Raw genomic sequence first — 13,003 nt, 5'->3', positions numbered from 1 at the left:
TTTTCCACATTTAATTCTAACATTTACAAATACAGCCTGTATTACAATATGTTAATATTATATAAGTATCTAGTTGAGACTGCAATAGTGAATTGTTTGTTCCTCCACAGTATGGGACTAATATTAGTAGTACAAGTAGAGTTAATAGTGTCTCTCATTCTGAACAAGTTAAGGATTAAATGAGATAATATACACCAAAAAACAGCAAAAACATAGAACATAAAAAATGATGCTGTTGGTAGCCCTGCTGTTATCTGTATTGGTGCCTTCTAACATTCTCAGTAATCATGGAAAAACACAATGAGTTTCAATGTAGTGGCTTTGCAGATATGTCTAAAGTTTTAATAATGAACATATTTAAATTATAATGATTATGTGGCCTTATACATTAATTTTAAATATTTATAAAATGTATCTCAATTAAATTCACACTTGGAAGTATCTTTTTTTCTTTTAATATTTAGGTTTACATGTATATGTAATTCATTTAATTATAGAAAGCATTATCCTGTTGAATCATATAGATAAAAAGAGGATTCAGTTATATTCATTAGCACATCAATGAGAAAAACCGTAGGCAGTAGGCAGAAAAGAAATGCAAGTTAAAGATGAGCCAAATGCTAATTGTGAGGACACTAAGCAGCGGAATACGCTCACCTGCTAGACTCTGAAAAATATCAAATTATCCCTTCTGTGTATGTTTAAGGCCAAATATCTTCATTAAATTGCAGATGTCTGTAAGTAGATATAGATTCTTAAAGCTGTACTGCAAGAGCTATTACTGGTAGTTTATTGTAATTATAATGAATGTCACCTGCTGAAGTTCAGCGATTAGGGCTGTATATATCACTTTTGAGTATAATGATTTAATCTTGTTCCTACAGTACTTCGGGACGACTTCAGACAAAACCCTTCGGATGTCATGGTTGCAGTAGGAGAGCCTGCAGTCATGGAATGCCAGCCTCCACGAGGCCATCCTGAGCCCACGATTTCATGGAAGAAAGATGGCTCTCCACTGGATGATAAAGATGAAAGAATAACTGTGAGTATTTAATTCAACAGCAGGGGACATTTGGAGGTCTAACTATGCGTATCTTTACTGAAAAAAAAAAAGAGAGAAATGAAGTAGGTTGTTTCAGTAAAGGCTTACGTCAGCTCCCATACTCAGTTTTTCTTTTAAAAAGGACATTTCAATTCTTTCTGTGTTGACATGAAAATAAGTGAGGAAAATGCATGGTGTTTGGAGATCAGTAAAAGAAAAGCGATAATTCCTATTTTAGTGTGTGAGAGTTAACACTTTTATGTATGACTTCATTATCATCATAACTCAGGGCTTATAAAATTTCCATGTGTTACAGTATAAATGGTTTATTAAAGAAGATCTGTTATATAGTATGTTTCCAGAAGGGCTCTTCAGCCACTTCAAGATTTTTTTATGTTTTTTTTTTCTCATTTTTAATATTGCTTTTCTGTCCTATCTATAGAGTTCCATATTGTTTCTGAAAAATAAAATCTTATTTTGAAAGGTGGTTAATGATGAATTTATCTCCATATAAAATGAAGTCATATGATGAGCTTATTGGATTTCAAATTCCTGCCCTAAGGACTTATATGTGATTTTTACGAAGTCATGATGCATTTTCTTCTTGGCAATAGTGATTCTATATGACTTTTTGCCTGTTTTGTCTTGTACGGTGTTGACTAAAGCACCTCAATCACCAGGCCCTCATTGATGTTGTGGTTGCTCAATATTTCCCTTTACAATTGTCTCTGTTCAGCACGCATTGATATCTGTCCATTGTGAATTCACGGGCCAAGTTTTAAAGTTCCCTACGAGAATGTATGCATGAGGAAAAGGTCACCGCGGAAGATGTACAAGAGCAAAGTTATAACACAGACCGCACAAGCCTATTTAGTAGTTGCACTATTTCTGAGCAACCAGTTAGTAGATTAGCTTGGACAAAATTAATAGCGAGAAAAGTAAAGAAGGTTGTGTTAAACAAAGTTTTAGGGATCTTAAAAGAAAATTAAGCATTTTTTCATGTAATTCTGAATTAGAATGAGTCTCCCAAAGGATTTCTATAATTCCTAGGATTAGAATGAGGATGACCTGGTTCTGCTTGTTAACAGGTGCTGCAGAGTCACATGACAAAAGAAACTATATGTGGAAACACTAGTTTTTGCTAATTAAGGCAAGAAAGACCATGGGAGAAATAGAGTGAAGAAACAGATTTTTCTCTTCTTGGCAATAACAGATTCCTTTTGGATTAATGTACAATGAAGATGAGAATATTTTGCCCTTAAAAAATATATTCTAGACCATTTAATGACCATTATCTGTAATTCCCCTTTTCCTTTCTTTTTGATTCGAACACATTAAACCCATAATTATCCCAGACTTCCCTCATGCCTTTCCTGATAACCTATTCATATTTAATACAAATTAATGACAAAATTCTTAGCACTGGAGATGCAGCTTTATCAAAACTCAGTGAATATCCTACTGGAGCTTACATTTTATGAGTGTGTATACAGACAAAACCAAAATAAATAAGTATAATATACAGCAAACTAAACTGTAAAAAGAACTATAAAAATAAAGGATCTATAGATAAAACCAAAATAATTAAATATAACATACAGTAAGTTAAACTATAATAAGACCTATAAAAGTAGTCAAAAGTTTGATGAATTTAGGTAGGATTGAAATTTTAAATAAGCTGATCATAGAGAATGCCTCACATTAAAAAAAAAAACTCAAAAAAATGATGGAATGAACTATACAAGTATCTGAAAAAAGGGTGTTTTAGGCAAACACAGTATTAAATACAAAACCCTAAGGTGGTATATACTTAACATGTTTACTAAAGAGTAAAACAATCAGTGTTGGTTGAACAGAATGAGTAAAGATGTATAGGAGATACCATCAGGGAAATAGCCTTTTTAAAAGGGCTATGAATTTAATAATACCCCAACTGCGTGGGCTTTTATAGGTGTTGCAGATAGTTTGGCTTTTTTTCTAAGTAAGGTGGGAAGCTTCTGCTGAGAACCCTCTGCTGCCTTGAGAACACACTGAAATGTGGCAATGCTACAGGCAGGGAGACCCATTGAGAGCTTTCAGCGTCATCTGGCTAAGAGGCAAATGGTGGTTTGAACTAGGCTGTTAGGACAGGAGGAAGTGAGGAGTGGCTAGATTATGAAAATACTACAAAGCAGTAGGCAACAGAATTTGCTGACAGACTGAATGTGTTTGTAAGCAAAAAGGAAGAGTTAAGGACCTCCTAATTAATTGGCCTGCAAAACTGAAAAGGTATAGAGGCTGTTATTTTAGATGCCATAGATTGCAGGAGAGCTTAGTTTTTGACATGGTAATTTTGAAATACTTATTCAATATCCATGTATAATTGTCAAATAGGCAGTTGGATACATGAGTCAGAAATTCAGAATTGAGGTTGAGGTTGGAGAAAAGAAATTATGGTAGACATACAAGTTCTCATTACTCTGCAGTTCTCCTGTCCTGGCCAGATAAAAGACTCAACTTCCCAGCTTTTTTGCTGTCTGGCAGACCTGTTTGACTTGTTCAGCTTCATGGGTAATGAGTGAACATTAAAAAAATTAAATACTGGTGATTTAAATACTCCAGTACTGTCTTTAGCACTCTGCAACCAAGAAAGCTGCTAGTTTTATTTAGGTAGTGCCACTGCAACGTGGAAGACACCCTGAGAGTTCTGTGTAGAACTTTCTATCCCACACCCCTGTCTTCTCAAGATGGACATGTAAAATGAATGAGAAATAAATCTTTGTTGCATGAAGTCACTGAGGAGTATTTAGCCATATAGCTAAATGAATATGGGAGTCAACAGTGCTTACATGTTATTTAAAAACAGGAGACTGCAATTACCAAGGGAATTATTGCAGATAGAAAGGAAAAGCAGTCCAATGCTTAGTTCTCATGGAGAAGAGGTGGAAAGAGCGGGGGAAACTGAGAGAGAGCAGTCACTGAGAAAGGAGGAAAACTAGAAGGGTGGCCAGGTAAAGATGGTTTGAAGGAAGTGGTGGTGACTGAGTCAACTGCAGCTGGTAGATGGAGTAATAATGAGGATTAAGAATTCACCACTGGATTTAACAACTTGGTGAGCAATCATAAATGACCTTGACAAGAGCTATTTCAGGGGAGTGGTGGGGGTTAAAACCTCATTGATCCAGTTCAAGACAGACTGAAAAGATCAAAACTAAACACGGAGCATAGACAACTCTTTTTAATGTCGTATTCCATACACTAGATAAAAAATTAACTGTGGTTGTAGTCTTGCATTTTGAAAGATCTCAGTTAATTCTAAATGTTATATTTCGTGTGTATGCCTGTGTATGTGTTAATTTTTTTGTGACATTGACGGTTTAAAATATAGTAAATTTGATTTTTAAAAACTTCTTGGAACTCCCTGTTGTATCATATATTGAACTAGATGACATTTTGTGGTTTATGCCAAAATGTTTTTATTATAGAATCTTCATTTGCTTTTGCTGTCTAAGGGAATGCTATCTTCTTAATTGAAGAGCACAAGTTCCCCCATGCCATCAGTAGCTTCTAAGCAGCGTAAGAACCACTTACAATAAGGAATCAAATAGTTTAAAGTTGTAAAATCCTATGACTGTGAAATTTTGCCAAGATGTTAATATATAAATAACTTTTAAATCGTTTACATGCTGCCAAAATGATGATCCATGATGGTGTTCCATATGCTAGGAAGTTGTAACATCTGAAACTTTTACTATTTCTAAGACCATCTGTGTGTTTTGTATAAATTATGACTGTGGAACTGATAAAACACTAGAGGTAAAAAGCACATTTATGCATTTGGGAAAATGAATACATTAAAAATCAGCAGTTTGGGTTCAAAATCACTGATCTTACTTAGATCATAATTGTTTTTGTTTTATTTCCTTCCTTTAGGCAAAACTGAAATTGAATAATTAAAACAAAAACTTAGAGCATGAACAGAATACATGGCATTATTTCCAATTCTTTTTTCAATAGTGAAAATAAACTCTTAAAAGATGTTGGTTATTAGTCATTGCCTGTGATTCTTCTTTCCTAAGCTTTATATTCAAATGAGTGTTTTCATCTCTATTGTTAATGTACTTTGCCAAATGTGCTGAGTGCAGATGAACAGAAGATTAAAGCACATAATATCTTTATGAAAGGCAATTGAAGATTGCATGCTTATTGCTACAGTTTTGGTTATAGGAATTTCTGGAGTTCTTTAATGTGGTGGCTTTCTTTGTTGCAAATTTAGAGTACACCTCTCCCAGCTGTGAGAACAAAGACACACCCTACAAAAACGGGAAATATGTAGTTGAATTGTAGCTGCACCTGTATTTTTTTATGTTCTTAATTCATTTCTTCTTACATTTACCTGGATTCTGAGCCAAATTTTAGATCCTTGATGATTATAAACCAGGAATATATAAATAACGTTTTCTTATTCTCTTACATGATAGGAGAGTCTTTTAGAACTTTTTTGGCACATATTCCTTAGAATCATTTGAAAGAGGCCTTAAACAATGTTTATCTCCAGTGTTCTTTGTTTTCTAGACATTAATATTTATATTTAGAGTTAGAAATAGAAGTAATTTAACTGGCAGGCTGGATTAAATTGATTTACTTCATGTGTTTGAGACTTAATCATACCCATCGTTAATAAATGAAATTTTATCATACAGCTGAATCAGAGGAGGACTAAAGTGTTCTTTTGGATGTCTATGAAAATACCTCACAAACGAGATTTTTAAAAATTTCACAGCTTTTTAGAAATGTTACATTTAAGTTCCGGATATTTTATTAGGGTAGAAAAAAGAAAATGTTAAGATTGGGAAAATGTTAAGATTGGTCTTTTCAATAACCAAATATTGAAAAAAATAATTATTTTCTTCAATCTAAAAACCAAAATTGCCTTCTACATTAAGGAAAATCTTCAAAATTTTAAAGTAGACATCACAAATATTTTCTCTAGATTGTTTAAAAATTTGTCCCTTATTCTATATTTGTTTTCATAGATAAATTTAATATTTTTATCTGAGTGAAAAGGTAAGTTTGTTATAAATTAGCACAGTTCCTTTGGGTCACAGACAATTCCACCAAATTACAGGCATCTGTTTCCCATACTCTGTATTAGATTTCTATAAAATGAACATCTTCCTGGTGGTAACTGAAGGAATTGCAAGCATAGAGATGAAATTATGGATCTCTCATGGAAGATAGCTTATAAATAAGACTTATTGACTATTATATGCATAAAAACAAATGTATTTATGAAATAAAATATTAAGGTATCCAGTAGTACCTAGGTGATAATTAATGAGACAAAAGCAACTGTTTAGTTTATCTTAATATATGATAAAAATAAGATCATATATTAATAGCAGTATTCTAACAAAAATGATAGTTTTATGTATTTATATGAGATCTGCTAATTGATAAGTAGTAATTTTGTTTTAGATTAGTAAATGAACATTTACAGAAACAATAGTAAATTTTTAATGTCTGCTATATAGTATGTATAATATAAATGTTTACTGAATCTTACAAGTTAGGATTGAAAGCCGTGTATTTAGCTTTTCAGCATAAGTCTGTCATGAAAGTGAATTCAAAACAAGTTCCTTTTTTAATCTGAAAAATTTAAAAAAATTTAAATTAAAATTTAAATAAATGTCAATTTTTAGAGATAATAGTAACAATAGCTATTGCATGTTAAGAACTTGCTATGTATTAGATGCTTTATATCATCTCATTTTATCCACTTGAAAATCTAATGCCTAAGCTATTTTCTTTACTTCAGGCTACATTTATACTTGTTAATTTAGTCTCATGAAGAAGATGGTGATGATGATGATGGTAAATAATATAGTGCTTGCTATGTGTCAGGCCCTATTACAAGTACTTCATGTGTATTCACCTATTTAATCCTGACAGCAATCTTGTCAAATACATACTAAAAATTCTGCTAATGCAGTCATGACATCTAAATTGGCTGGTGGGAGAAGAGAGGGCACCCAAAGGAGCACTTGCATTTTTTTCACTGATATTTTTTATAGGGTCCTCTAGATTCTGCAACTTATATAACAACTCTGCTGTGCTGTCAGTGCAAATTTTGACTCAGGATGACAGTATCTCTCAATTTCCACTATGAAGTACTGTCTTTAATAATCAAGGTTTGGAGAGAGTAGTTCACGCAGTGGAAGTTATGGTGGTCTTCAAACTGGGGTTTGGCATATTCAACAGCTAGTCCCTATTATGTTCTGTATTGAAATATATAACATAACAACTATTTTTAAATTTGAAAAGCTGAGTAGTTTCACAAAATATGGCACAGAAATGGTCAAATTTAGCTAAATATTATAGCTCAGATAACCTAATTTTTTTTATTTTGAAGACTAGAAGTCTTACCTAAAAACATATTAGAGGTTTTCTAAAGAAAACAATTAACTGTCATCATTTGGCATTTAGGAAAAGCAGGATTTATATTGAAAAGGATATTATAAATCAGTAAATTACTCAACTGAATATGCTTTGTACTTATCAGTCCAAATTGTGAATTACCCAGGGTCTAATATCATCAGCTACACACATTTCAAAAGTTACTGTTGAAAAAAGTCAGCAATTATGAGATATTATGTAACAAATAAAAAAATTGAGTTAAACAAAATATTATTAATGTAGTGTTTGGGGAATTTGGTATAGATATAATAAAATGTAGTAAAAACTAACACATTGGCAACACAGTATAAATATTAAGCTCTGCCTAGATTCAGTTCTGAAATTTCAGAATTATTTTCTTCTTTAAATTGTCTGTCATTTATACTGAAGTATATTTCATTATATTAAGAAGAGCTTAAAAGACACTCATCATTTCATGCTTGAAGTTCTTAGCTGGTGGCCGGGCTCATGGCTCACACCTGTAATCCCAGCACTTTGGGAGGCTGAGGCGGGTGGATCACGAGGTCAGGAGATCAAGACCATCCTGGCTAACATGGTGAAATACAAAATACAAAAAATCAGCCAGGCATGGTGGCACATGCCTGTAGTCCCAGCCACTCGGGAGGCTGAGGCAGGAGAATCACTTGAACCTGGAGGCAAAGGTTGCAGTGAGCTGCGATGTCACCTCTGCACTCCAGCCTGGATGACAGAGCAAGACTCCGTCTCAAAAAAGAAAAAAGAAAAGCAATTCTTAGCTGGTGTGAGCCTTTGTGACTTAAGCATTTTTGAGTGACATATTATTCCTTGAGATAAGTTAGGCTTGAATTGTTTATTCTTCTTCCTACTGTCCTCAAAGTAGCATGTCACAGATATTCTCTCTGTCTACATTGTTTTTACTTGATTGAAAAAATAATTTAGATGATGTGCAAAGAATTTGTTTATATTTGTTTTCATCAAAGCCATAATCCAATCAGTAATTATTTTTCTATTTTATCTACTTAATGCATAACTGAATTAAGATTTTATCAATCTTCTTTGTAAAATGTAGAAAATAAATTCACAGCATCAGTATGCTTTAACATGTTGAACAAGTATATTTAGTAGCTTTTTCTAAAGATTTTTACCTTACATAGGAAAATCAACCACTCTGGTTTGCCCAGGATGGCCCTAGTGTTAGAAATGAAAATTCTCTTCTCAGGAAATCCCTCAGCTCTGGGAGAACGGGGATAGTTGGTCAGCCTAATTCTAGATGGTTTAAATGAATTGTTTTTTGGTATGAGTTGCATTGAATAACAAATCACATTTATATAAGGTAAGTAAAAAATAGCTAAAAATATATAGAAAGGTTTTATATGTATCATTTCTTTCAAAAGCGGTTAAATATTTGAAAATCAATAATGAAGGTAGGAGAACAACTTAGTCATGTAGTAAAAAACAAAACAAGACAAAAACAAAAATAACTATTTAACACTTCCCATTCCCATGCTGACGAGGTAAAATTGTTAGAATGGAGTATGGAGTGTGTCATCGAGTCTTTTCCTAGTCCTTTTCTGCTTCCTGTGTGTCTTTGTAGGTTTCTTTGATTTCCATTGTTGGTGTGATATTTTGGTAAAAAGCAGCTGACTCACATCCCATCCAAATCCCTAGTGCCCTTCAGATCCTTCACAAATTTGGCATTCAGCCCACTCCTTGCCAATTGCTTCCTTTCCCCCCAATTCCCACATGTCTCCTTCCTACGCCATCTGCTTCTCCTCCCTTCCTTCGATTAGTGCTTTCGTCTGGTCTTCCAATTTCTTTCATTGTTCAATGTCTTTTGCTTCCTTTTCCCCTCCTCTCCCCTAGAGGAAATTAGCATACTTAATACAGCTGATGTCATAAAGCCCCTTTTCCCTGAGAAGTTAAATTTCTGTTTCTGCGAAATAAATACATAGCTCTGTTGTGTGAAGGTCAAAGGAAACCGGAGTAGTAAACCAGAAATAGATTTTTTTTTTCAGGTCCATCTTACCTAAAGTGTCAGTGTACATTATGTATTCTATTTATTTTCAAAAATAAATTTTCTGTGTGGGATTTAAATATGTTAATTCAATACAACTCTATCATACCATTCATTAAATTGAATAAATGAATTAAATTTTTTTCCTATCTTAATTTTTATATTTAATAATTGAAACACTGGGGATTAGCAGAACAAAGCATAGGCTTGGGCATTATAAGACCACATAATTTGGGGTTTCAACACCTATTAAATGGATGATCTTACGGAATACGTTTGCTCTCTATAAATTTCATTCTTTCCATCTGTGAAATGAATTGTCTAATCTACCTAGATTTGTTCAGTGTGTCATTGAGGAAATTCATCGAGAAAATGTATGTTAAATGTCACTGTAAATTGTGACACACTCCATACATATTAGTAATGGGTGTTCCCTTTATTATTGTTGTTAGTATACCTATTTGAACTCTGAATATATTCAGTCATCTAAATCTTGATAGAAAAGGAAAATCCAAAACTAGTCATGCCTTAATAATTCCAATTTTCTTCAAGAAGCAAGAAGATATAAATGTATGTGAAAGAAGATCCAGCTTTCCATCTCCTCTGTCTGAATTTCTATCTATATCTAATTAACAACTGTGAGAATTTTCAGTTGCCACAGAATCACTGGGAGTATTTTGGGTGAACATTATGAGTAAGTAAAGTATTTAGACTAACACTGAAATTAAGAAACTGATTCAAGTTCTATGTATACTTTTATTGGACAATGCAATCATCAACTGGTTATCCCACAGAAGAAATCTATCCTAATGACCTAAAGGCATCAACTGTATGTAATGAGTCAGCTCTTTTCTCTTGCATCTAGAACAGTTCTAAATTATGTATTATCCTTAGGGGAATTGAGAAATTCTGTGATTCAGATGTAAAGTGTTGGTTGAGAAAGGCTGGTTTCTCTTCCCAAGGAACATCTGAAACTTTCCACAAACTTGCAATTTTATTGAAATAATTACACATACATTCATCATGTTTGGACTCGGAAACTAGAAACAAGAAAGCCAAGCATTTCACACCTACCTGTGAGGTCCAATCACTCTTTTGAAAAGATTGCAATAAAGTAAGGCATTCTCATTTCTAGCACACAAATTGGTTTAGACGAAAATACAATTATAAAAATAATTTCAGTGAGCATTTGGTCATTGCTCTGTCTTTTTGCTACGCATATGTTACCTGTGCATTTGAAAGCCTGCATGCCAACAGCTTGGTGTACCAATTTATCAGAGTTTTGGCATGTCCTTTTCTACCTGTAATGTTCTGTTCCTATACCCCCTTTGTCTAACACACTTATTTTTCAGGTCTCAAAGACAACTTCTTCAGAGGAGCCATCAGCAAAATTCCACTCAAGTACCCACATTAGATTTATTCTTTCTATTATCTGTTCCTTTTCCTTTTATCAGGCACTTCTCTTATAAGCTATTGTGCATGATGACTTATATATTACTTATCTTATATACATAAGACATATGAAGGGCCAGCTGTATTTTTCATGTCTGTCCTTTGGTCGAAGCTCAATACATGTTTCTTGAGAAAGTGTTAAATGAAGGAAATGTAAGTCAGGAATTTTGTCTTTTAGGGTACTCAGGAATGAAAAGTTGGCATTTTAAATATATTTGATTTTGTTAGCTGTATTTCCATATATACAATTACCTATTATCTTAATCTCCTATAAAATGGGAAGAGGGCATCATCCACACCATTTACTTTTTCTAAAGCATGATATTTTATTGGCTTAAAAAGAGGAGATATTACACAAGTTAATTATGTCAGTAAATCAGTTACTGTAAGTATGACATACTGATACAGAATCTTGGAGATGGAGCTGAGAGACTGTGAATAGGCAAGTTCCTTTGTTTTCAGGGACAAAAGAGAAGCCAGGCACATTGATTTACCCTGAGTTGCATAATGGATTAGTGTGGAGTCTCTCACCATCAGAGTTCTTCCTAGGATTTTCCCATGGCAGACTAGACCTGATCAACCCATCTAAAATGACACTCAAATTTGATTACAATATATCTTAACAAAAACACCAACAAAATGTTTTCATGGATTTATTTCATAGAATTATTCCATTTGTTTTGTGTTCTAGATTCAGTATTTCCTATCTTGGTACCAATATTGAAAGTAGTATTTTAAATATGTAGGGTTTAATAAATTTCCCTGCTTATTTATCCATTAGAGATATGGGGATGGCCGTATGTTGATTTGATTATTTGGTACATTCTTCATGTTATTACAAACATACAGAAATTTATCTTAAGTGACTGAATATTGGAGGTTGGCACATAATCTGATTCAAATAAGAAAATAAATTGCAGCAATTTAAATAAGAAGTTTTTTCTGTGACCATCTTGGGAAAGGTCTGTTAGGTCTGAAGCACATTTTTTGAAACCGTCCTAACAATCAGACCTTGGTTGGTCAAGTCCTTTAATTGTTGAAAATAGGCAGGTAATGATATCTTCTTTGCCTGTTTAGGATCATTACGAGATCCTATTAGGATCGTTATGAGAATCAAACCACAGTAGTTAAAAGTATTTTGAGGACTGTTGATGACAGCCTCATTTAAAGTGTTATTTTAAGTTCTGTCTTGATTTTCAGTTCATGTTCATTCTACAGTGAATTTAACAACTTGAAGAGGTGAGAGATATTTAACTTGAGAAATTAAAGTAACCCTTCTGAATTAGGTATTTCATGAATCAAAAAACCAAATCCTTGTAAAACTGTAGTACATCCTGTTTTGATCACTGCATAGGTTTACATCAATATATGATTCTCAATATGTGTGATATTTAGCATTATGGGCTTTGTAATGTAAAATCTGCATGCCCATTTTTGTCCAGGTCCTTTGAAACACCTAGTTGTCATTTCTTATAAAGTTCTTGTAACTATACGTAAACTGACTTCAAAACTATAGAGAGGGTGAAGTATGTTTAGATGCAGAGGTAAGGCAGTAAAAACCAAAGATTGCCAGACAAAATATTTTCTAGTTCAACAAATAGTCTTGGGTGACTTTGGGAAACAATATACTATATATTTTCAAGTTTCATCTAAGTAGCATAATAAACTTACAGATGAATTAAAGTCCTCAGTTTCGGTATATAATGTTGATATAGTTTATCCTGCTTTGACCTTTGCATGCTGTTTGTTAGTATACTCTTAAATCTCCTGAGATGATTCTCGAGGTTTATTTTCCAAATGGGTTTCCTAAAAAACAAGTCTTTGGGTTTTGTTTGTTTGAGACAGGGTGTCACTTTGTCACCCAGGCTGGAGTGCTGTGGTGTGAACATGGCTCACTGCAGCCTCAATCTCCTAGGCTCAGGTGATCCTCCCACTTCAGCCATCTGAGCAGCTGGGACTACATCTATGTGCCACCAGCTAATTTTTGTTTGTTTGTTTGTTTGTTTGTTTGTTAGAGATGGGATCTAGCCATGTTGCCAAGTTGTTCTTCTAAGGGCTGGGATTATAGGCGTAAGCCACCA

The 13,003-nt window shown here is 33.5% G+C and overlaps 1 protein-coding gene across 12 annotated transcripts in view; it reads left to right on the top strand.

Moving 5' to 3' along the window:
- ROBO1 (roundabout guidance receptor 1) overlaps positions 1–13,003 on the top strand; it is a 1,106,753-nt gene that overhangs the window by 959,053 nt on the left and 134,697 nt on the right. For all 12 annotated transcript variants that reach the window (XM_032276635.1, XM_032276644.1, XM_032276638.1 and 9 more), the window contains one exon: positions 885–1,042. In XM_032276635.1, the coding sequence (XP_032132526.1) occupies positions 885–1,042 (158 nt within the window). The remainder of the gene's footprint in view (positions 1–884; positions 1,043–13,003) is intronic.

Source organism: Sapajus apella, unplaced genomic scaffold (genome assembly GCF_009761245.1).
Source record: "Sapajus apella isolate SASKATOON/1434 unplaced genomic scaffold, GSC_monkey_1.0 scaffold8, whole genome shotgun sequence".
In the NCBI taxonomy this organism is placed as follows: Eukaryota; Metazoa; Chordata; class Mammalia; order Primates; family Cebidae; genus Sapajus; species Sapajus apella.
The sequence above is the reverse complement of the archived record's forward strand: the minus strand, read 5'-3'. Positions and strand labels throughout refer to the sequence as shown.